At 44.3% G+C, this 26142-nt stretch overlaps 1 protein-coding gene across 5 annotated transcripts in view; it reads right to left on the reverse strand.

Moving 5' to 3' along the window:
• LOC308324783 (dynamin-2-like) overlaps window positions 1-26142 on the reverse strand; it is a 42225-nt gene continuing 16083 nt past the window's right edge. The window contains exons 9-22 of one of the 5 annotated variants that reach the window (XM_080777067.1): window positions 25495-25562; window positions 24716-24854; window positions 20320-20406; window positions 19810-19880; window positions 17967-18020; window positions 17704-17755; window positions 16508-16519; window positions 13959-14069; window positions 10816-10925; window positions 10352-10463; window positions 9395-9571; window positions 8169-8395; window positions 7263-7532; window positions 1-1701 (exon numbers count right to left, since the gene is read on the reverse strand). In XM_080777067.1, the coding sequence (XP_080633193.1) occupies window positions 1671-1701; window positions 7263-7532; window positions 8169-8395; window positions 9395-9571; window positions 10352-10463; window positions 10816-10925; window positions 13959-14069; window positions 16508-16519; window positions 17704-17755; window positions 17967-18020; window positions 19810-19880; window positions 20320-20406; window positions 24716-24854; window positions 25495-25562 (1521 nt within the window). In that variant the 3' untranslated portion in view covers window positions 1-1670. Of the gene's footprint in view, window positions 1702-2919; window positions 6877-7262; window positions 7533-8168; window positions 8396-9394; window positions 9572-10351; window positions 10464-10815; window positions 10926-13958; window positions 14070-16507; window positions 16520-17703; window positions 17756-17966; window positions 18021-19809; window positions 19881-20319; window positions 20407-24715; window positions 24855-25494; window positions 25563-26142 lie in introns of those variants that run through there. The other 4 variants (XM_080777065.1, XM_080777068.1, XM_080777066.1 and 1 more) reach the window with 4 other exon arrangements.

Raw genomic sequence — 26142 nt, forward strand, 5'->3', positions numbered from 1 at the left:
GTTGACCAATTTCCGGGTCATCAAATTATTGGCTCAGGAATGCAACAAAAACAAATAAATCAACATGAATTCAGGCATCATGGGGTGTGTAATTGATTGAAAATATACATGTATTTTCTTTGTGAACTACTAATAGACGTGATATATTGCACATATTGTAGTTCATGTTATGAAACACTGTTTGGAAGGAACTACTGAGAAATGGTTTCAGATTTTCTGTAAAACTGCAATATCTTTTTCCAAAAATGACAACACCAGAAGCGTGCCAAGTTTGATATGAATCACATTCGTATTTTTGTTTTTAATTAAAACCCTAAAGTTCCTAAACCATGCCTGCAGTTCTGCCAACTAGTGCCAGAAGCACTGAAGTTTAAGCCAGCTCAACTGAGCCAGCAATGTTGGATCTTGTGTTTTAAATTATAATTGTAAAGCAACATTAAGCAGTATTTATTAATGAGGTTATTACAGTACTGTATTGCAATAATAAACAACATTTCTTCCTCCCTGGTATTCTTTTTGAAATGCCAGTACGGCAGACTGAATCACGCTGTTCTCAAGGGAAGGTTTTTTAATTGGGTTTCCGTTATTAGAGTTGTTGACATTACTTTACTACATTGTGTGATAAGGATGAGACCAAATCAGCCCCAACCAAATTCAGAAACCTCACCCCCGGGCATACTACCACGACTACACAAATTGTTCCACAGAGACACATCAAATTAAATCAAATCCCTTTTAAATACAATCATTGTTGACCTAAACCGTATTCACACAATCTAAAAAAATAAAATTCCCTGATCAAGTTTTCCAGCTGGGAACCTACCTAAAAATGTCTAAAGGGAGCGACGTAGAAGGCTAGTTTGTTTTGGCTAAAACAGCACACTTTTGGCCACACTGTAGGTCCCTGACAGTATGCATTAAAGCAGTATTTTATACAACTGCACTTGCCTGGGTATAAATATACTAACTGTAGTAAACACTACCTAAGGCATATAACGTTTACAGCAAAATCCTGAATGTAATTCTTTACTTCTGGGAGCTAAATTAACACTCAGGATTTTGCTGTGAATTTTATTATAGATTACTCTTAGCAAAAAAATTGTTTGATATTTACAACTTGGCATTTCCAAGTACAATGCTTATCAACACTTTAGTTAAGTATTCAGTCTGAAATTTCAGATAGACGAAAAGCTAAGCAGAAGTGGTATTAATGCCTCGAGTAGGCCAGAGACATTCCTAGACATACACCAGTCATCTAGAGTTCCACATTTTGAGCGGTTGTTATGACTGCTGGCACATTGTCAAGCAATTTGCCCATGGAAAATGTTCCTCAAATTACTGTTCTTGGTATGAATAAGCAATTAACAGCATGTTGTGAAATTTTGAATGAGAACCACTGATGGTGTCAGGAAACTGAACTCATTCCAGTATTATAAATTGGTTCAATATTGCGTCTATGTGGAAATACTGTCAAGACGCAAGTCAATATCTAACATTGGCGTATATGCATGACAATAATGTTATTTATGAAGATTGTGAGGACATAGTATGTAAGTATTATTGGCTTAAAAGGAATGCATACACTTATTCTTTGGCGTGACATAAGTATCAGTGGTTCCGTTGTCGAACAGTTCTTGGTAAGGTGTCAGGTCTCGTCCAATGGGTTGAGGTCACCACAGGTTTCGTCGAGGGGCAGGGCGCCTGTTCAGGGACAATCGCAATGACAAGACCAACGTTAATCATTTCCCACTCCTTCTAATGGACTCGTTGACATGCGAGTAATGCCAGTTCCAGGGCTAATTTTCAATAGGGCTTCCTCTTAGAAACGATAGTGGCTGATTATTCACTCCCTACTCGTATACAACACGAGTGGTGGTGGACACGGCTATCTTCATATCTCGTACTGTCATGAGGATCAAGAAAGGAATGCATTTGATAGGTGTAGCCTAGGTATCATAGGGTGTTATTTACCATTATACTTGATGCACTAACAATGAAATATCAACCTCACCCATTTTCAGAGGGGTGAGGGGTGCCCAGGCACTAGCGCCCCATCGAACATATGGCTTTCAGACATGACGTCACGTTGCAGCCAAGTCTATGGACTTTGAATGTTTCTTATTCATACATCCAAATAGCTGAATAAAACAGGACCCGGGAGTAGTGATTTCATGTGGAAGCCAAGTCAATGTTTGCTTTAAGCAGTGACGTCATGTGGCAGCCTCTCCTCACATGAATCAGATTTTTCACTTCATAGGGCTGTGGAGTGTGGACACCTCAGAAACCTGCATACCAGTGACAGCATTAGGCTGTTTTTCTTTTTTTCTCAAACAAGATTTCAATTTTTTTAATTTCAATTTTTATTAACATAAGAATGCATGCCAACTGTCCAGGAATAGAATGTCTGCACTCGTTTCTATTAGCTTGATTCCCCATCGATGTCACTGGTAGGCGGGTTTCTGAACTGTCCACAGCCCTCCTCTGAAACACAGACAGGGTAATGAGCATTAGAGAGGACCAATTATCTGAGTTCTGTAAGTGCAATGCAGATTGATGGAGTGGTTTCTTCTCACTGCTGGTGAGGCACTGATGGGAGCCATCAGAACTCTCACGTCCTTTATTACTGACATGGTATTGATGGTGCTTTTCTTTCGTGCCTTAATATTCAGTCCCCAAAACAATGCAAGGGCTGGGAGTAAAGACATTAGACAATGTTTCTCTGGAATTCACACCCTCAATAACCTTTGAGGCAGACAAGTCTGTTGCTTAAAGAGTTGCCATGCATGGGATCATTTACACAGTCTGTTATGTCTGCTATCTCTATTAGGAGGGCTGCTGAGGTAGGAAAGAGGCGAGAACAGGCAGTCCAGGCAGGGAAGGTTGCAGGGAAGGTTGCATGGACACAAAGAGACACCAACCACCAGAGCCAGTCCCTTTATTGTACACAATACCTCTTTATTATTAACGCTCCTTTAAAAAAAAAGAAAAAAATCTGATCATTTTGTTTATTCAAATCCGTTAATTGCTACAGAGGCACTTGACATGGATTTTGCAAAACAAAAGGAAAAAAAAAAGAGCAATGCGCAAACAAAGGTTGGTCTGCCCCAACATTCACATCCACAGTGTGTAGGGAAAGAGAGAGAGGGGGAGGGGGGTGGAAGAAAATGAAAAGATCAAGTCACCACAAGCTAACTTTATCACAGGGCATCGACATTACAGGCTGTCAGGGATAAGATAGGCGTGAGTGACAGACGCCCGGTGGGACGGAGATTTCAACGCTGTAGGCCGATCGGAATTTGAATGATTGCAATTAGTTGTTCTGTGAATTATCTTGTACCACTGGTGCGCGGTTGCCGATGGCTTCACATGATAATAAAATAATTCCGGTAATTGCATAATCACTTTTTTTTAATATGACTCCCCCAGGTAGTACTGTCACTGTAGCCAGAATTGTTGAGAAACACAGGGGTAGAAAAAAAAAGTGCATCCTTCCTGTCTCGAGAGACTGTTGTTCCAAGGACCACTTCGTCACCAGGATGCCCCGCTGTGTATCGGGTCGCTATTAGGGTTGGGATCCTTTTCGGATTTTAGCAATTACAAATGGAGTTCCATAAGTACACTCTCAGGCCCCTTTTCCACCAAAAGAACGTTGGTTCTAGAACTGGTTCCGTTCTAGATTCAAGGAACCGGCATCCATTTTTTTGGTTCCAGCTCCAAACCAACTCCTAGGGATCTTAACCAATTAATATTCAGTGGAAACACTCTGAACTGGTTCAATATTAGGCAGGAAAGAAGAACCGAAGCGGTTCTACCCTGGTGGAAAAGGGGCCTCAAAGAGTATGGTGTCCTTTTAAATAAGAACGTTGAGAACCACTGGTTTTGTAATTTGTATAGCAGACGTGAAGTCAGTGTGATTAAAAAAAGAAAAACGGTTCCAACCGATTCCGGTTCGTCGATGATGGATCCGGTTCCTACGGATCCCAACCCTAGCTGCTATCCAGTGTAGACAGGCTCTCCAGACAGGATGTACAGTCAGTCACACACCGCAACAGAGTTCCAACACCCACTCACTCACCACACCAACTCCTGCACTACTCATCAAAATCAAAAGAACAGAAAACAACACAGTAGTCCATTGTTAAACGCCGCCCCCAGGGACCTGATTTCTCCTTCCTTCCACTCAAAAAAAGAAAAGAAAATATATATATTTTGATTAAAATACCCTCTCACAGAGCAATCAACGATATTCATGAGCAAATAATCAGAACTGTGTGGAGACTGTTTTGCCTTAGTTACCCACCCTGTGTGTACAGACAGCCAAAACCTCTCCTACAATCCACAACACCTGGTTTGTACTTTATTGTGCAGGGCGCTGCACACTAAAAACAGCCCTATCTACGAGCTCACCACCCATCGCAACACACCATGTTGTGAGCTTGTATGTCGGCTATTTTCTGTGCGACTGTGACAATGGCACGAGACCAAGTATCTGGGCCTGTACCTGTCTGGGCACTTCAATAGAGACTATCCAAATAAAATACTGGAGCACTCGACCGAGTATATCAAACCTACTACTGTACCTTGAGGTTATTGGGGATTGTAGGGGGAGCGGTGTAATGAGCAAAACATGTTTGGACAGAGCCAACAGCATGGCAATCAATACATCAGAAAATAAATGACAAATGCCCAGGTTATAAATAATAATACATCAGGAAATGACAAATATCTTTCCATAAACCCCAGGCTACTACTATGTAGAATGACTGTTAGTGCTTCAATTAGTATGATGTCTACATGATAACATTTAAAATGTTGGGTTTCGATAGCAATATCAATAGCGTGTGTGTGTTGTGTGTGTGCCCATTGGCCCTGGAGTAAAATGAAATTAAATCAGTGTTCACCTCTCCATTTAAGGCGAGTTATATACAATGATATTCTATGGATGGCAACAGGAAGAAAAAAAAGAGCGCAACCATAAACGTCCTCGTCAACCAAAGCCACAAGTGGCCAAACTCTCTGTGCATGGTGCCCAACTAACTCCTCTCCCCGTATCCACACACACACACACACACCCCCCACTACTTCATTCTTTTATAGGAAACCGTACTACATGCACTGTCCAGTAGGGGATCCATTAACCACTTAGTTGACCAAGTTCCCACAGGGATTCGTACTAGGCCCTCTCCATTTTGTTTATTTTCTTTTTACCTCTACTCCAAATGTCTTTGCGGAGGGTTCATGAATCATGTGTTCAACCCATTAAAACCGGGAAAGCATCCGTGTCATCTTCGATTTTAACCACTTTAAAAATAGCAGATATACCAATTTTTTTCAAAAATCATGAACATTTGTGCAAATCTTTGAATATATAAATGTTTTAAATCGAACATTTATAACTAAAATCTTTGCTTCTGGGGGGAATACATATAATTTCGGGGCTCCTTGACATGGTAAAAGTCTGAGCACCACTGATATAGAAACAGGCTTTTCAGAGAACTGTTAGGATTTAGAATGTGGTCCTCAGGTCTTAACGGGTAAAAGCATGAATGACAAAGTAAGGTCCACTCAGTGGCGGAAGGGATCATCAGTGCTCTACGTTTCCTGAAACCCAAACCTGGAGGAGAAGAACATGTGCCCCACAAAGTGCAGTGTCTGTCTGTCTGTTTGCATGTTGTACATAATAATAATAATAATATCACAATGGATTAAAATCTCACTGCTACGACGAGTGGCTTTATTGGGAAGGCTAGAAGTGGTTAGAAGTGCTTGCGTTAAAGTCGTCCCATCTGGCCGATACTTTGCTAATAATGCGACACACGGCAGGCTGAAGTTACCTTTCATTTCATGCAACTTCATTGTCTTTTCATGGTTTGTTTTGTTTTTGCTGCTGCAGTTCATTTTTAAAGCTACACTGACGAGGGAAAAATAAAATAAGACATAGGGAGGGGGAGGGGATGATCAACAACACCACCAAAATAACAATGATAATAAGCCATCGTTTTCAGTATGAAATCAGTTAGAAACATGGAACACCCAGAGAACACTGACAATAGAATAAGTGTGTATATTACACAGAGGTGAAGGGGTCAATCTACAGACAGAGGGACAGAGGGGAGAGGAAGTCCAGCCTTTTAACAGTGTATAAAAAAGGGTTAGCTAGCCACTTAACCACAAAAATGTTCTGAATACTTAAGCGATGCGTTGTGATGTGTGAGCTTGTAGATGGTCCATTTTCAAAACATTTTTTGATCATTTTAGATAATCTTTTAGAAATGACATGCCCAACATTAGGATGTCAGGGTTAAAGTGGTTAAAGGGCTGCTGCCAGGCACCTTGTCAGGAGAAGAATTTGCAAGTCTACTGCTGTAATAAAACAGATCTCAAGCAGAGTATCTTTGACCAGATCTGCAGAACCGCCTGATGCCTCCTGCTGGTTCAGCAGGAGTACTTCACCCGGCTAGCCTTAGATTTGAGTGTAAAAAATGTCCAGTCTCTCCTTTTATTTTTGCTAAATTCAAGTGGTTAATGAAGGTTTACTTTGTTTTGCATGCGGACTGACCCCACCTGGCTGGTGGAGACTAAATTAGCAGCCTATGTAACATCGCTTGAGTTCAGTTTTACTAAAGGCTGGACGATGCAGATCACTGCACATACATTACACTCTCCCCTCCTGACCCTATTGTGCGCACACACACACACACACACACACACACACACACACGCACGCACGCACGCAGGCACGCACATGCACACACACTCTCTCTCACACATACACACAGACAGAGGAAGGCCTTGCCACAGGTCTAGTCTAGCAGGGAAGGTTCTGCAGGGCGGATAATGGTGGGCCGGTGCGGCGGGGCGCCAGGCGGTCTTCGGCTGCAAGGAGAGGAGAAGAAGAGGGAGTGAGACGCGCTCACTTGGAGAGACAGGGGAAACAAAACAACCCGACAGGTGATAGAGGAGGAGGAAAGGAGCAGGGGGAACGAGACTGAAGGCACCCATTGGGGAAACAACATGCTCAAAGAGACTCAATAAAATGGTACGAGACGGAGAGAATCGATGGCATGCCAAAACAAGACTTCCACCACGAGATGCTGGTGATGGAATTATAAGGGGAATTAAATAATAACCTGAAACTGGAGAGCGTATACAATATGTGCACGCACGCACACGCCCACACAGACACATACACATACACACACACCTTTAAGTTCCTGTTGGCCGCCTCTCACCTGTCTGGAGACCGAGAGGGCGTGTCTTACCTGGGTACGCCGGGGGGGACGCGGGCCGGCCGGGAGGGGATCAGTGGGGGGGCACTGAAGGGGTCCTGGCCGCTGTTGAAGGCGTTCATCGGTGCGCCACCCGGACGAGAAGGGATGGGCGGTGCGCCGAAGGCCGGAGAGGGGTTGAGGGGCGCGCCGAAGGCCGGGCTGGGGTTGAGGGGCGGTCCTGGCGTCGGGCCCCGCACGGCGGGCGGGCGGCTCGGGGCCGCGACTGCTGCTGCCGCCACCGGCCTGCGCTGAGGGGTGGGGCTTTGGAGGAAGGAAAGGAAAAACGGGCTCATGACCTAAAAACATGTCTTGGATAATGTGCTTGTGGGTAGAAATTTCAGAAGACTCCGTGTTTCACTGCTTTTAACACATTCATCCAGGATGTCATTTCAAATTCAACACTCCAATGAGGTCCCCAGACGTAATCTCAGTAAAATAATAACACAAATCTTTTCTTATGGGAGTCCCTGGCACAGAACCTTTTCAGATGGGCGTCCGTCCATGGCCGAATATGTATCAATTTGGGGGTCCTTGACATGATTTTTTTTTTGAAAAATCTTTCAAGTGTGAGAACTGATTTAGAAGGCACTTTCCTGGAATAAACTCTCTCTATTACTATCCACTTACTCATTGCTTTGCAGACTGCTTAAAAAAATAAAAAGGTTTTCTTTTTAATGTTGTCTTACGCTATTATTATTTAGCTTGAGTTTTGTTTTATGTTTGAGCTTTTCTTTATTTTTTCTGTAAAGAACTTTGCGCTGCATTTTATGTCAGGAAAGGTGCTCTATCAATAAAGTTTATTATTATTATTATTATTAACGTAGAATAAGCCTCAGGTTTTCAATGTTTTAATGGAACCCTCACAGTTGAACCCAGACACCTAGCTCATCAGCTCACCTGGACTGGATCCAGTCTCCGCCGCCGCTGACGGGCGGAGGCACGGGCACCGAGATGGTGGTGGTGCTGATGTCGCCAATGATGTGCAGCGCCTCCTTCAGGGCGTGGTACATGCGCAGCATCTCCTCTCGCCGCTGCGCCTGGTCTGCAGACTCCTCCATCAGGCTGTTCTGGTCCCCAGACGAGTAGAGGTAGGATGGTAGCTCCGTGTGGATGAACTCCTTTGTCTGCAGCCACGTGATATAGGGGTGCAACGGTTAGTCCAACTAATCCATGTAACGGATTGGAAATAAAAATCCATAATTGATCATTTGTCGATTCGTAAGTACAGCCTTGTTGCCCGTAGGGCAGGAGCCTACTCCTGTTTCTGTAGCGTGAGGGGGCTTGATGTACAGTACAGGTACAACCCCTGGACATGATAGCAGCATGTCGCAAGGACAGTGCGAATATGACCAGCTCAGTGGCCCTGTGGTTAGAGTGTCCGCCCTGAGACTGGGAGGTCGGGGTTCGATCCCCGGCCGGGTCATACCAAAGACTGTAAAAATGGGACCCAGTGCCTCCCTGCTTGACACTCAGCATCAAGGGTTGGATTGGGGGTGGGAAGTGAGGACGCTGGCGTCGACTGTTCGCCGCTTCACCTCCCGATGTATGAATGAATGAACCATTGTAAAGCGCTTTGAGTAGGCACGTAGTGCATAGAAAAGCGCCATAAAAATGCAATTCATTATTATTATTATGACGAGTGACACTAAATTAAGACTATTCACCCAACTGCTTCCATCTGATACTGGCATGGATTAAAAAAATATATAAATGTTTGTATTGCCAGGTCCTACAGTACCATTTGTGAAACGGTGTGAAAGGAGACCATTTACTGTTCTACATACTAGTGCTAACCAGCTTTAACCTTTGCTTTTATATGAAATATCCCAGACTATTAAGATTTAATGGAAGATCTTTCTGAACATATTACTAGAAACCACAAATGCTCTAATCTTACAACAATAACCGAAATCAGCCTATTTGCACTGCGCAAAATTCTTCCATAGAAGTCATACTGACTTCTCTGGAATTCAAATGACTGAAATCAGGTCGTGGCGCCCGAGGGTTTTAATCCATGTACTGTAACTGGCCAGATAGTGTGAATTTAGCAGTTGATCTTGGACAAGAAAACTCCAGTAGCCTATGTGTGAGTTCCAGTGTGCTGCGTCAGTGGTCAGACTCACGCTGTTGATCATGAGGTGCATGATGATCTTGGGCATGAGGTCTTTGATGGACTTGTTGATGATGCCGATGTAGGAGTCCACCAGGTTGCGGATAGTCTCCACCTGCCTCTCCAGCTGAGGGTCCTGGGAGGTGGCGCGCTCCTTGGCCGACTCTGTCTCCCTCTCATCGTTGTCTTCCTGAGGAGAGAGGGCAGCGCACGTTAACAGTTGTTCCCATGCCGACACCAGTACGGGAAAAGCTGACAATACGTAGGGCTGTTATAGCCTGGGTTCCAGCTTAAATTGCTGCATTCCGTGAATATGTTTTGTCACTCGCAACTCAGTCTGGCCAGCCTTTCAGCAGCTGTCAAAAATTCCCCTTAGGGTGGCTGAATAGAAACCAATGAGGGATAGTAGACACCTTTACAAACACATTGGTGAAGAAATCTCTTGGTAAGAAATTCATTCCCAGATTTTATTAATATCCCCCGACTATGGTCATCTCCATATATGAAGATCACGACACTGACCTCATCCAACCCTGGATAACCATACATGAAGACTTGATCATCACCTAGATCTGCATATATGGAGCCGGCCAGCAACGCTACATCTGACCTCAAACCCTTAGATCTCCATATATGGAGCCGAGTTGTTCTGACATGCCATACGTTGATCCTTCCCCATCCGTCCTTCCTTCCTGTTCTGACATTCCACATGTCGATCCGACCTCATCAAACCCTGTACACTCAAGACACGCTCCATATATGGCCAGTACAGAATTCATTCCATGTTGATCTGACACGCCATGCCAAAGCGCCAGCGCTCGGCCAGCAGTCTGCAGTCACCCAGGCGGATGCAAGGGTGAGGTCGCTTCTCACCCTCAGGGCGTCTTAATGGTAGATAAAGATGTATATAACAGCATGTATTTGTTTTGTCTAAGAGAAGTACTAGACTCTGGTCTTATTTGGTCAATACCTGGTCCTTCTGCGGATAAACACCTGCCCTGAGGAAGGAGGCCTTCCAACTGTCCACGTCCTCTTGAGAATCACAGGCCAGCTCAATCTGACGCAGATCTTTATACACATTCCTGTGTAGAGAAAACACAAAATATTAAGATGTGAGCTTCTAGATCGGCTAATTGTTAAATAATTTAACAGTGACGCCCACAGCCCGGTACTACCCAAATATAGAACGGGGAAAATTCTACTATTCTGCCACCAAAATGAGGAATGCCCCGACAGCATCCCTTAACAAAATGTGGATAACTGGCTTCCTTCGAAGCAGGCCTGAAAAACCATCTATCAGGAGACCACAAGGAGGTAAATGCAATGTTCTCATAGAAATGTGTCATTCACTGCCAACATTAACCTTAAGTATTCAATCAATGGTTAAAGCAGTTCAACAAAAAAAACAACTCCCTAGCAACGCGCAGCCCTGACCTCGACTCGGTGTTGAAGATGGCAAAGATGTGTTTAGTGGACATGAAGCCTTTCTCCACGTCTCGTAGCTTCAGGTTATCCAGTGGCAGCATGTACTTCTTCTCTTTCTCCTGGAAGGACACACACACACACACACACACACACACACAGGAAGAAGAGAGGGTTTAGGTATAGAAAAGATAAAAAATACATTATTTTTCTCGTGGAAGGATCGAAACTCACAGGGGAAGAAGAGAGGGTTTAGGTATAGACAATAACAGACGAATAATCAGGAGAAGATTCATTAAAACAGTTGTACGGGTGTTTCAGGGGGTACCCAGCTACAATGATAGTTGGGAACCAAATGTTCAAACGATGTACATCCATGCCGTAGTAGCCTAATGGAATTAACAACCTGGGGGGCTCTTGAAAGAACTAAAGAACCGGGAAAGCTTCTGTCATTTTAGAGTTTAGCGTTAAAAAAACAGCACATATACGAGCTTGTACATTTGCTATTTTTGGACATTTTGGGAAAATCTTTAAAGTGTGAGAGTTGTAGAATGGGCCCCATTAAAACCGGCAAAGCATCTGTGTAATTTTAGATTATTTTTTTGGCTATTAAAAAATAGCAGACATACACTTGTTTGAAAAATCATGAACAATTTTGAATCACTAAAAGCCAAAGGTTTGAGAACAACTGATTTAGAAGGCAGTTGTAAGTCTCAAAGGGTCATCATCACGGGTCAGCTGGATGTTTTCAAGGTGAAGCACAAAGCGTTTAAGCGAGGGACCGGTGGTGGTGGTGGTGGCAGACTAACGGCCAGTGAGCAGGCGCCATGGAATGCATTTCCTCTGGTCTGGATAAGACCACCATGCTGATGGTGATGAGGAGGAGAAGGGGGGGGGGGGGGGGGGGGGAGGGGCGGAGCACGAGGAGTGCTTGAGAGGGGTGGGGGCGGGGCAAGGTGCCAGCTTTCGCTGTGGAGCAAGAACATCTGGAAGCATTTATGTCTACGCGCGCTCACGGTCTCTCTCACACACACACCAACACAGGTCCAACAGTTACATCACGCAAAGCTCCACATAAGCCCCTGCCCCCACAAAACACACACACACACACACACACACACACACACCCCCCACCCACGAATACTTAAAAATAAAGACAAAATACATCCAGGTATCTCTTCAAAAACAAACATGCTGTGGTGTGTGGGGGCTTTAGTTGCACGCACACACACACAAATATGTACACGGTCAGACGCTCTATTCAAAAAGACTAAAGCAGATGTATCGAACCACAGGCGCGCGCACACACACACACACACACACACACACACACACACACACACAGTCACCCCCCCCCCCCCCCACCCCCCCCCACCCAGCCTCCGTAACCTAGTACGATTTCCTGCAAATTCCAAAGTCAGATCCCGGCTGGAACATTTCAGCCCGCCTGCCACGTCAGTTTGCCTCCGCCATCCTCCCTCTCTTTACTCTCCAACTCCTTCTCTCTCAACTTTTTCAACGATGAGGTGACTGCTATGAGGTACGCGTTGTGACCGTTGATGGGCTTTTAGGTTGGAACCGTAGCTTTGGTTTGGAGTTACATTTTTTTCCACGCTTTCAAACGCCATTATCTTTTCCAAAAAGGTATATATAAAAATTATTTAAAAATATGTATATATATATATATAGAAACATAATCTTTTTTCTGGGAGAGTGGATATGACGAGGCCTCGGGAGATCTCAACAATATGTCTTCGGTGAGTACAAGTACGGTTCCTTTTATTAAAAACACATTTGCAACATTTATATGAAGCTTTACACACTGGTTTGAGTTATACCATGGAGGTATATATGTACTACAGTACTACTATTATACAATGAGTTATACCATGGAGGTATATATGTACTACAGTACTACTATTATACGGTGCCTTTTACTGAATGCAACTCCATCCGTCATGGAACAGAACACAGCCCCTGAAATGGCCTTAAACCTAAATAAACTGCAGAGAGCTGTGTTTGTGCTGACTGTGCATAGCTATTGTAGCAAAAGAGGGACAGACACAGACTGTTCCGTGTCAAACTTGTAAAACAGTCAAATAAATACCTTACAATCACGGTAAAGATCCTAGATGACCATTTGCATGCATTTAATGTAACGTTATTGGCGCATTTTCCTTGCTTACTGTAAATCTCTCTGGATTAAGAGCTGTCTGCTAAATGCCTAAATTCATTGTAAGGCCAATTTCAAAATGTTGTGTTTTTAACATTTCTTTAGGATGAGAAACGCTGCATGTGGGTAGCTGTTTAACCAGCGGTGTGTTTGCTCTGCGCTGCCCTTTGTCCTACTGTCCCCAGGGGAAGCCACCTGCGGCGGCCACAACGACCTCAGGGCTCTTCCTCCCACGGGGCGACACTCCCCCCCTCCTCTCCCTCACCCCCCCGCCTGCCCAGTGTTCAGACTACCTGTTCATCAGGCTGCAGCTGAACAGTAGTCTGCACATTGGTTAGGCTGGGCCGGGACACACACACACACACACCCACTCCTCCTGGAAGGAAGGAAGGAAGACACCGTGTACAGAGAGGCTCTCAATCTCATGATATGTATTATTTTGCTGCCCTGTATGCCCAAGTAGTGTGTATTGTGGAAGTGACAATAAAAAAACTGATACCAATATCCTATGCTGGATTATGACAGGAGTTTGATGTGTGTTCCGAAAAAAAACTTAATACATTTTGGCTGGGAACCCCATTATGTTGTAATTTAGCTATTGAAAAAAGGCAGATCTACAAGCTCAAAGCTATCCATATGGATAGCGTGCCACCGACTGGCGCACTATCCATATGGGTGACCGGAGTAGTGTACTTTCTGTTTTTGTGTTATTGCAGGGAAAGCCTTTTAGCTGAAAACAGCGACAAGCTTACAAAATGTCGCAGACCTGTTAGCCTTATATACTTTGCTGTACAAAACAATTGGTAAAATGTCCAATCTACAAGCTCACAATGCGTTGCCTCGAGACATATTGTGAGGTTGTAGATTTGCCACACACACACACACACACACACACACACACACACATATATATATATATATATATAAATACATAAATAAATAAAAAGACCACTGGCTAACTGTCCCAAGAGATTGCTCTCACCTCCTCGTCTTTGTACCAGGAGAGGGACTCGGCGGTCAGGACAAACCAGTACTCCTTGGAGCCTCCCTTCATGATGCTGATGTTGATAGTGAGCCAGCCTTTGCGGATAACCTGTGTGGAGGAGAGAGGGATATATGAGAGAGAGAGAGAGACACAGAGAGGAGAGAGAGGACAATGGAGGGAGTACCAACTTTACCGTTGTAATGTTAAGTGCTTCATAATATGTTGTTGTTGTTGTGCCGTTTGTCATACGATGTTAATGATTGAACTGACTCAAACCTAATAAACCTTACCTGTTCTTACTCAATGTCTCTGCCTGTGTCCTACCTTAACATCATTAAGTTATTTGAGGTCTATTCAAATCAGGTTATAAGGGGTGACAATAGCAAGAGTAGTATAGTCACACATTGACTGTAAAGTAAAATGTATTAAATAAAGCATCGCTGTTCTGAAGCAGAGCAAACTGAAAATGTATGCTGCCCTCGTCTCAACATCTACAAGAGGCGTTCTCACACAACACAGTGGGTGCAGATGGTGTCCAGACCATCGTTCGACCCACAACAGCATGGGTGTCAAAGGGCAAGGGGTCGACGGAGGTATGTTAGGGTCAGTACACGCTAGCATATACACTGGGCAGTTAAAACACAGCGGGCAGGGTTAATGGTGTTAACTGGTCGGACGTCAGTGTACACTCCAGTGTGTGGGCTGGCAGGGGGCTGGTGGTGGGGGATAAAAAGTCTGGGTCTTGAAAGATGAAAGAGTCGGAGAGAAGGATTGTTTAACGGAGAGAGGCACAGGCAGACTGAACTCTACATGGTGTACAGTTAGTGATAATGAATTTATACTTCATCGTACGACCGCTCGCTGAAAATCTGTCATTTTAGGCGAGCAGTGCAGTCGTATGACGACGCATAAATCACAGCCTACAGTTACGGCGGAAAAGTGGAATGGGAGAGAGGAAGTGGGTCTCTCAGCTGCAATTCATCTCCATTTAGTGAAACGGTGTCTGGTGTGATGTTTTATGAACTGGGACGTAAGAGCATCGATTATAAGTTGGGGGGGCGTTCACATCAAGACAAATGAAGATCTGCTATAAACCTCTTCTTCACTCTCTCTCCATCCAGAACAGTTATGGGTAAGACTCATTAGTAAGAAAGCACCAACATAAACAAGGGAGATGAGGCGAGAACACTGGAGCTATATTGTTAGTTTGCCATGGCAGGTAAATACTGCATGCCACTCCGAAACTAGGAAAAGTTAGGAAAAGGCCACACCTTTAAAGTTAGTTGGAAATAGTATAGATATTATGAGGCTATATTAGCAGAAAGACCGCCAAGTTTTCATCTGCCAGATATTAGCATAACTTAGATATGCATCTAAATAATAATTAAAATGTAAACAATTTGTAAGATTATCACAATTCAAAAGATAATCACAACAATATCCTCCTCAACTAGCAACATATTTCACATCGTCAAGCACAACGCAAGTAGTACTTAACAGTGATTAAACAGAAATGTCAATTAGGATTTTTTTTTATCAATCAGTAAAGTAATGAACTCCCAACCAAACCGGTATTGTGATTCTAACAATCAGACAGATCTGATTAGAATACAGAAACTAACTGGTCAAAGTCATGGGAAAAAGAATCAATTTAGGAGTTGTCAGTATAGGCGTTTGTATCAAAGTGAAGTTATGACAGAAATGTAAGACAGACTATGTCAGCATGCACTGATACGGATAAATTGGCTACTTCGTTGAAAAGGAACAAGAAATCTGAATTTGCAAAAGGGATTACACAAAAAAAAACAAAAAAACAATGATCTTGATTCACAATGGTATGTCTAGTTGATCTGATGATTCCCCTCCACCCCAACCCCTGTCGAAGCTCAGATTGATTCTCCAAAAGGCAAACCGCTGGTCGCCGTGCTGGAGGCAACAGGGACATTAACCAGACACAAACAGAACTGACGCCGGCCACAGTCAGCGGGAGGGGGTCCACCATCCTCTCTAAGGTCTTTCAAAAAGAGTCAAAGCATTACACAGAGGAGCAAGACAAACATGTATTGTTTTTCTCCATAGCATTACCAAGCGGAGATCATCGTTTTCCAAACTGTTTGTTGCAGAAGGTTAAATAAGTAAAGTTAGTCAGTCCAGCGACAATTTAAGACAATTACTGTCTTGTTAAAACGAGACCCACGAATTATCGAGGGAGACCCGCGTGTTACTGGGAAGGCAGTTGCCGATTACTGGCGACTGTATGATCAATTAGAATTGCTCTGGCTTTCTGCCACAGGGTCTGGAGACACTACCTTCTCCTCATGTCCCTCTCCCAGTCCGCCAAGCTGCAGGGTGGAGAATGTCTATGAGAACAGAACAACTCAACTTGACATACAAGCATCAACGCTCCAGGCATCACGTTGAGGTTGGTCTCTCTTGGCCTGACCGTAAGCTAGACGGGCTGACCTGTGTAATGGCCTCAGTTCTGTGTAGCTGTTTAGCCCTGCCTCCCCCTGGCACAGTGCGCTTTAGATCTGTCGGGTACTTACCAGAATCTCACCCTGCGATAAATGGAAGAGGAGGAGGAGCAGGAGGAGGGGTTAAAGGGCAATGGATGGTAGGATAAGGGGGAAAAATCATAGCCAGAGAAAAAAGGGAAAGCAAGCAAGCAAAGATGGGAGATAGAGGGAAAGGAAGGAAGAGTGAGGGATGGAGGGACATAACAGGGGAAGGAGGGAGAAGTATTGATTTGGAAGAGTGGGACGAGGTGGAGAGAGGTATGGAGAAAAGACAGTTGAAGGGTGATGTTGGAGAGGGAAATCAAAGAAAAGGAAGTAGAAATTTTCAGAATTAACAGTTTTGAAGGGGGGGGGGGGTCCATCAGACAGTAAGAGAAATGGATGAAGAGGGTAAAAAATAGACAGGGGGAGAGAGAGAGAGACAGAGGAGAGAGAGAGAGAGAGAGAGAGCAAGAGAGTTACATGCAATTAGAATTACTTCAATACCACAATTTGGTTATTTCATATTTGTTGCTCAACCAACAGCAGCGGGATCCATGCACATCCATTCCCATTCTCAAATTTAAAATGCAAAGGAGTGAGTTAATGGAACGTCAACAAGAAAAAACAACATAACCCGGTGATTAACTGTTGCTTTGCCGTGGTAGGACGTCATGCCTGGGTTGTAAAAAATAATTTAAAAAAAAAACAGCGCGTGCAAAACAGCGATTAATGGCAGCAGTGGAAACAAACTGATGCTTAATTCCAAGTAGGGTGAAGCAAGGTGGGGCGGGGTCTTAAAGGCAACTCTCCCCTCACTGAAACGGAATTTTATAGCACTGCCACAGGCCTTGAATAACACAGTGTACCTGCAACCAACCTCAAATATTGATCACTGGAGACCAGTGGACATTAATATCATTTCAGGATTGTTTTTTTTGCTTTTCGTTCTTTTAAATACACAAAAAATGTGTGGACACCGGAAAGGAGAGATACCAGCATCACAACAAAGACAGGCCAGTTTAACATCTACATTAGGACTGGAAACGGTCAGTATTTTTAAGGGGTGTACAACATGGGAGTACAACTAACAGTTAGATGGGTCTAAATACAGTAGATTAATGGCATTATGCCTGATTACTGGTGGGATTGACCTGGTTAATACATAAGACTGGTAATGATATCAATCAACTCAGGGATATTAGAGGGTGGGGTTGGTGAGGACAGGGTCAAGGGTCACATGGTACCTGATTAGGAATAGCCCTCTTCTTGTTGGCCGCTGTGTTCCTCTGCTGGGCACTGGGAGGAGACGACACATAGTTACACAGAGACAATATCCTACAGAGTCAGACCATGTCTTGTTTAAACTCTTGTCTAATCTAACTTTTGCACACGAGAAAGTATTAAAGAATTGGGGTGTATAGGTGCTTGGGCAGTGGGAAAGGGTGACAGGAAATATGAACACAAACAAAAACACACAAACCCCTGCGTGTGTTATCTGCCATCCCACCTGTGGTTGCTGAACCCTGGGGGGCTACCGTCATCCACCCTTCTGTTGTCGAGACTGAAAGTGACGAGTCACGTGAACCGTTAAACAACCCTAACGGACCTCTCACACACTACGGCAATCCACTCACCATGCGCTAGTATAATAGACACAAACCCACACACAGCAGGGCTTGCTTTGTTACTCAGTCAATGGCCAGACTCAAACAGGGGGAAGGGGAGCTCCACTCAACTACATCATGCTGCTACGCTCCACTCTTTCTGATTAACGTTAACTTAAGAGTCAGGGGTCATCAATATGTCCATACACGAACAAATGTGTCCGTGGCAAAGACTTGTTTGCAATTGTTCTGTTTTACACACCATTATAATGTTACTGAATCTCAAGTTTTCTTCAGAATATGTATGACACTGATTTACTACGACACTATGGCACATGGCACACCATTAACAAAGGTGCAGAGGATCAGAAATCAGCAGAGTGATCGACGTTTGCGCTACTGTATGCCGAATTGAAGTGGACTCGGCCCCAGACCTTTTTTTTCTCCCTGGAAATAAAAACGTTTGGGTTTCCGAGGCTAGCATAGCGATGACCCCTGGTTAAAGTGCATCATCGCGCACTGGGAACCTGGTGGAGACATCCCACATGAGCCATTGAATGTTTGACACACCGTGCAATCAAAGATCCGCAGAATGGCGGGTGTGTGTCAACAACGAACAAACATTTTATTTTACAACGCCAGCTCTAACTGTCCTCCCTGAGTAACGTGCACAACCCTCATCACAAAACAGCCAGCATCGCATAGGGAGTGTATATCCGCCTAGCAATCAAGCATGCTTGATTGAACTGGTTAGGCAGGAGCAGTACAGCAGCATGCAGACAGCCAGATTGACCTCAACCGTTCTGACCCCCCCGCCGCCACACCCCCCCACCCTTACACAGGAACACACTCTTTCTGTTGTGAGTGGATAATTAATCAGCAGGCTAAATCTCTGTGACTCATGCTGCCTGCTGAGAGCATGTTATTATCCGAACGCTGAAACTCTTCTTTGTTGAGTGTCACCGCTACCCTCACAGCCAGGGAATGAATGACTCAAGTACTCGTGATGGCCGATCGGAGGGACATAAGAGGCTGTAAACACCGTTCAACCTCTGCAATGTCAGGGACCAGCACTGATGCTACACGGAAATTTGTTGTGTACCCGGCTGGTGCACGAGTTGAAAATCAACGTGAATAGAATTGCTGCCTGCTACGGTAAATGACAGTGACAGGAAATGCTCTATCTGTGTAATTCTACCTGCCTCAAAATAATTACGTCAAGGCTGTTTAGGTGCGGTGCCAAGAAGAAAATTGGTTTACCTATTTTGAGCATGTCCTCATATTGTAAAATGTTCAACAATAGCAGATCTAAAGACATGTACATGGGCAATTTTGGCTATTCATCAGCATCCACCAAAGCATTTTGTCCCAGCTGAAAATGGACTGCACTCTCTTAAACACGCTTCCAAATGGTCAGATACAAACGCCAGCCGTGAATGTGCAGTGCAGCATAAAGGCTCAGCACCGGCTCGGCATGCTGCTGGCGTTTCCAGCGTAGAGTAAAATACACGGCACTCACATTGAAAACAATACAATTATACCCTGGCCTGCACTCAGGAGAAAACACCTTGGTGGACACAGTCCCGAAGTGGTTAAAGCTAAAGGTGGGTAATATGTATCAGGCAGCATGGTATTAATGGGGATTACAAAGTCCCCGAAATTGACATGAGAGGGATGGGCTACATGCTGCTGTAAACAGTGAGGTGGGGGGGATTTGACAGGGGAAGGGGGATGGATGATGCATACTTAGCGAAGCCAATGAAGTCCTCATGGTTTGTGTTGATGTAGGATTGCTCAATGTCAATCAGAAGGAGAACCTTGATTGGAGACAAAGTCACAATTAGAAGTTTTATTATTACACTGATGGAACCAAGCAGAATTAAAAGGCTTGTGATTGGTTATTAACTTTCCCCAACCTTCCAACGCCATTAGTGCTTATGAAGTCAATTAGAGTTTGATCAAGCAACACACACATACATGCACAGTTGCGCGCGCGCACACACACACACACACACACACACACACACACACACACACACACACACACACACACAACACACAACACACAACACCAAGCGCCACAGGTCTGGGCACTAACCCTTGAATTCTCAGACTCATGTACCAGCCTTTAAGTCTTCTAAATTAATATCTTCTAATTACAGATTCTAAAGGTCCTACCTTGTCACTACACATTTTATGGTGTGGTATGTAAGAAGTAAGAAGCACTTAGGAAGCATTTTCAGAATCAGAACTGACCTGATCCTTGGTCTTGCCCTCTCTCTCTCTGACGTAGGTGGTGACGATTCTCTCCGTTTCCTCCCTCAGTCTCGGGTAGGAGTTGAGCTGTAAAGGAAACACATGGAAACACTGCAGCACTGGTTGAAGACAACATACTGTACCAGCACTACTGGACATTATTTAGTACAACTCACCAGTCAGTGCATAGAGAAAAACATGGAAAACTGGTGAGACTGAACATAAGAGAGGATAAGGATAAAGTGACAGTCCGTCATCTACAACAGTGGTTCCCAAACACTGGGTCGGGACCCATTTGTGGGTCATTATTTCAAAATATTTTCAAAAAAACATTCCCTAAAAGCTAAAATAACAAAAACAATATTCAATACTTTTTTTCAGTAATTTCATAAATAAATGAAAGAAAAATCTAAGAAATTCCTTAAATTAGAAAACAAATGTTTAAGAAGTGGTGAAAATAGCTGATCTACAAGCTCACAACGAGGCGCAAAGCGACGCGTTGTGTGCTTGTAGATCTGCTATTTTCACTAGTGTGGGTCCCGGGCAAACGTCTAATCTCTCTTTTGGGTCACAGGCTAAAATGTTTGGGAACCACTGATCTACAAGACACACTAGAGACATGTATGCAATGCATACTATACATACATTGTACACAGTATAGGATGGATATCTGTGCACTACGCAACTTGCAAGTAGGCATCACTACAGCATGTACTACAGTTGGGGATGACTCCTTAGTCTAGGAATGCATTGCTGCCCATTCAAAAATCCATTGGCCTTTTTTTTTTACACCAACCTCAGGAATTGAGTTTGTCAGGTCATGAGGAAGCACCAATGCATTTATATAAATGTATATACATGGTTCCCACACATTTAAAAAAAACAACTTTTTAGTATTTAGTAGTTAATATTTCAGCCCATTTCCAGACCTATAGCAGTTATATGGTGCAATAAATCCTCATACACCAATGGCGGCGGAAACCATGCAAGGCACCAACCTACACATCAGGAGCAATTAGGGGTTCAGTGTCTAGCTCAAGGACACAGTGACACTAACTCTGGGGGAGCCCGGGTTCGAAATAGCAACCTTGCGGTTACCATCCGGCCACTCACGTGTTAGACATGTTTTGGGACATGTTATAACAATTACCAAAACATTTGGTAAAAGGCCTGGAAAAGGTTTCAAAATAATTCCAAGAATTTCATGGCTGTGGGAACCTTATATACTGAATTGATATATATATTTTTAAAATACTACTATGTTGGTCATCTCTAACTGTTTTGATGCCATTTCAGATTAGTGAATACTTTCTTGAGAGAAGAGGAGAAGTGAGGAATGAGAATGAGGGCTTCACTTATAAAGTTGAGGTAATGCCAGGGACAAGGTGGAAGGGTCGGCTGGGGTGACAGATGTTGCCGGATGTGTGTGTGGGGCAGGCATTATGTGGGCATGATGCCGCAGCTCCTCCACTTGTCCACCAGAGGGCGACGGCCGAGTGGCGTTGCCATAGCAACGCTCCATTCAAGCTGGTCACTGGGCCCAGAGGAGCCACGAGGCTGTTTGTATTGTCTCCCTGCTCTGCTCCTCAGTCACTCCCTGTCCTTTCCGTGCAGCAAAGCCAGTGTTTCCCAAACCTTTTAGCTAGAGACCCAAATGATACTTTTGATGACTCCCCCCGGGACCAAGAACTACCAAAATATGATATGAATGAACCACTTAAGCCCTATTTGATGGTGATAAAAGCCAATCTTGTGGAGCGGCTATTTTCCATATTTCTTTATTTGTGAATTCTTTATTTGATCATTTGAATATTCTTTGAATTATTTTTGTTTTACTTTGTTGATTTTATCTTTTGAAATATTAACTGAAAATAAATTGTGGGAAACATACAAATGGGTCTGTGACTCAGAATTGTGTCCCGGGCCTCCCGGGGCCTATTGTTTGGGAAGCAGAGAGCTAAGCAGAATGTCAGTGCGCTGTGCAGGGCCAGTGGAAGCACTGAATGACTGATGGACCAGGCATGGGGCTCCACCAGGGAGAGAGGACTGACTGACTGATGGACCAGGAATGGGGCTCCACCAGGGAGAGGGACTGACTCCCTGGGACTCGACCAGGGAGAGACTGACTGACTGACAGATGGACCAGGGAGAGACTGACTGACTGACAGATGGACCAGGCATGGGACTCGACCAGGGAGAGACTGACTGACTGACAGATGGACCAGGCATGGGACTCGACCAGAGTCCCATCAACATGAGTTAGACTTAAATATATTAGCACCCGTCACTTCACACAGGTGTTTTTTCAAAGATAGATAGAAATATACTGTGTAGCGAATATTAGAGCCTATACGCCCCCCCAATGTTACAGCACAACATGCACAATTATGCACTCTGTGCATTAATTACAAAATGGTGATTTTTCTAAACGCGAGCGTTGTTATTTTCATTCCATTAATTCATATTCTTCTTTGTTGCCTGTGCATGTTCATTGACATGTGCAGAGTCTGCGGTGTGTGCGTGTGTTGACTGGGCAGAAGAGTGGGGAGGCGGAGGGGCAGTGGGTGCACTGCCCGGTCAAGTGTAGTAACGACTGCTCATTCGCGGGCAGGGGACACAAAAAAGGAAATTCACTTTAACCCATTAAGACCAGTGAGGACCCAATTCTGGCTCTTCACTGATTTCTATATCAGCGGTACTCAAACTTTTTCATGTCAAGGACCCCCAAACTAAAAATATTTTGTACCAGGGACCCCCAGAAGCAGAAGCAGAAGATTTGATATATATATACACACACACACATAAATATATACACTTTTTTTTCCTCTTTCTCACTGATTTGCACAAATTTTCACTGCTATTTTTGAATAGCCAACCACTCACTCTCTCTAAAATCTAAAATGACACAGTTTCCCGTATTGAATGGGTTAATGGGTTGAAATCAAACTCAATGGGGGCGAACAGCAGGGAGCGTGGCAAAACGGGACATTTTTTGATAAGCACTTCAAAGATTCAGACGTGATTTGCAAGTCAATGTTTTGATCCGACTGGAAGGCATGAAGGCTTCCACAAGAAGGGAAGTGGGAGTGGAATGGGGTTGGGGGCGGTGGGGGGAGACACGATCCAAGCACTGAGGATGGATGATATCATGGGGGCGGTGGGGGGAGACACGATCCAAGCACTGAGGATGGATGATATCATGGGGGCGGTGGGGGGAGACACGATCCAAGCACTGAGGATGGATGATATCATGGGGGCGAAGGGTGGGGTGGGTGACCCGTTTTTAAGAAACCGGGCTGACATGGATGATGGGCATAATTCACGGAGGAAGACACTGTGGCGTCTTGTCCCCCAGTTTACCTTGACGGCACACTTCACGACGACTGCCGTGAGCTCGGACACCACGAGGTCCACGCATTTGAGGCTGGGCTCTTTCAGTTTGAGGATCTGCTTTTTGACTATCGCCTCAAAGGCCAGGTCGGGGGTGAACAGCCCCGTTCTGATGCGGGCAGGGGGGTGGGGCATTTTTTGTATATATATATTTTTTTGAGGGGGGTAGTGGAGAAGAGAAGAGGGAAAGACAGAGAAAAAAGGGAACGTGGGAGAGAGAGGAAATAAAAAAACAAGAGAAAACATTTGTTTCAGTTAGTCATTTTGTAGTAGTAAAAAGAAAATTGAGACGGACAAACTGCAGGTTTTTCCTGTTCTAGGCATCGTCTGTGACCAGTTCCTCTCTTGCCAGTCTAATTTGTCACTCTCATAGTTCCTCTGAAACCGAAAGGTCACAAGGAGTGCAACTCAACCCGCCCCCAATAAATAACTCATAACAATGTAGTCCTGCTGTGAAGAGACCTGCAGCTTGTCATCATCATTACACACATACACACACCAATCCCCCTATAAACAACCTCACCTCCACGACGACACCACTACACTCGTCACAACACTCCACAACACGACAGCACTGCCTGTGCACAGGGCCGGTGGTCAGGCCGAGGGAGGGCAAACCCTAGCAGAACCAGCGGAATACAGACTAAAAAACACTCCGCTTATCCCATTAAAAGACCTGAGTCCCATTCTTCTAATGCCTTCTAAATCAATAGTTCTCACACTTCTGTTATACCACAAAAAATGTAAAATAATTGCAGATTTAAGTTCAAAGTGACCTTGTTGTAGATCTTAAATTTTGGAATAACCAACGTATAGAATCTAAAATAACATAGATGCTTTCCCGGTTTTAATGGGTTAAGTACATTCAATGTTTTTTTTTCCTGTTAACAGCCGCCGACGGACGGGTACTCCGAGCCGGTGTGCCCTCCCCCCGCTGCCCTCCACCACTGGCCCGTGTCCGGGCTGGGGCATCGATTCGGGGGAGATGCTGGACAGCCTGCAGTACCTTGTTGGTGCACTGCCTGACCGTGTTGATCAGCTCCTGTATGACCATATCGATACATTTGAGACAGGGCGTTTTCAGCTCAACGATCTGCTTTTTCACGATGGCCTCAAACGCCAGGTCGGGAGTGAACAGGCCCGTTCTGAGGAGACGCACACAGAGAAGACACTGAGACAAGATGGATTGGACACGTTAACGGGACAATGTGGGTGGACAGATGTGCAGGTAAGACAGAGAGAGACAATGTTGTACAAGGGGTTAATAACTAGGAGACAGTCAGGAAAAACATAACAAGAAACGGGCAGCCATTACGCGAAGGAGAGAACAATACCCAAAGAGAGAACGAGAGAACGTGCGTAGACAAATGCAGACGAGACGTGTCATGCAAGTGGAAAAAGAGCGACAAAATAAAGACAAAGACAATTGCTTTAGAAGACGTATGCGTAACATAAAAATCACACCAAAACTCGTCATGTCGATTCCACAGCGAAAGAAAACAGCGTGGTGGGTGGTGTGAGTGACAGATAAAGGATGGAGAGGACAGGGGGTGGAAACATTAAAAAGGTTAGGTTTCACATACATATAGAAAGAGCCAGTGATAGCTATGTAAAAGTGATCGCTATGTAAAACACATTTGGAAGAAGAACAACAACAACTGGGAGAGAAAGCAGGTGGGTTATGCAGTGGTCCAACTAGCGAACGCTGGCGATCAACTGCTTCCAGTGCACTCCAGTGAAGTCTTTCTCTGAAAAGAGGACCCGCCTGATTGTTCTTTCACTTGCCTGACACCATGGACGTTCTTGATAGCATTCTTGATCTCCCTCCTCAGCTCCTTCTCATTAAAAACAATCTGGGGGACAGAGAACAAGCAAGATATTAACTACCCCACTTATACAGCACTTTAAATCAGCAAAGAACTTCACAGTACACCGAGTACAGTTCTCAAATTCTTCCCCGGGCCAAACATTTTCTCGTAGGGCCGAGCCTAAAATGTATGCTGATTGGTCGGGCCGGGCAGAGCCTTGGATTCCGTGACTCAAGCAGCAGAGAACAGGCGCATATGCCTGTCTTTCTGTCTGCACCTCGGCATTGAAGCCTAATCAATGAACCGAAGGATAATCGCGTCACACACATAACCTGCTTTAGCTCCGCTCCGTGTTGGAGAGGCTTGTAAAAGTTCAGAGCTGCGATGTTAATTTAAAGGACAACTTAAGTTTTTTTTTTCAACTAAGGTTCATGTTTTAGGTTGTTATTAGAGAAAGTAAAAGATGAGTTAATTATTTTTCATTTGCTGCTTTCTTTTGTTTTAGTGATTTTAGCTATTTTTGACAGGGGGAGGGGGCATTCGAACATGGGGCTAAATACGTCTTTATTTACAAAATATATTTTTTTTATTATTTACTATAGTCCTACAAGACCCCAAGAAATGA

This window comes from Protomyctophum bolini (assembly GCF_963924005.1).
Source record: "Protomyctophum bolini genome assembly, chromosome: 11".
In the NCBI taxonomy this organism is placed as follows: domain Eukaryota; kingdom Metazoa; phylum Chordata; class Actinopteri; order Myctophiformes; family Myctophidae; genus Protomyctophum; species Protomyctophum bolini.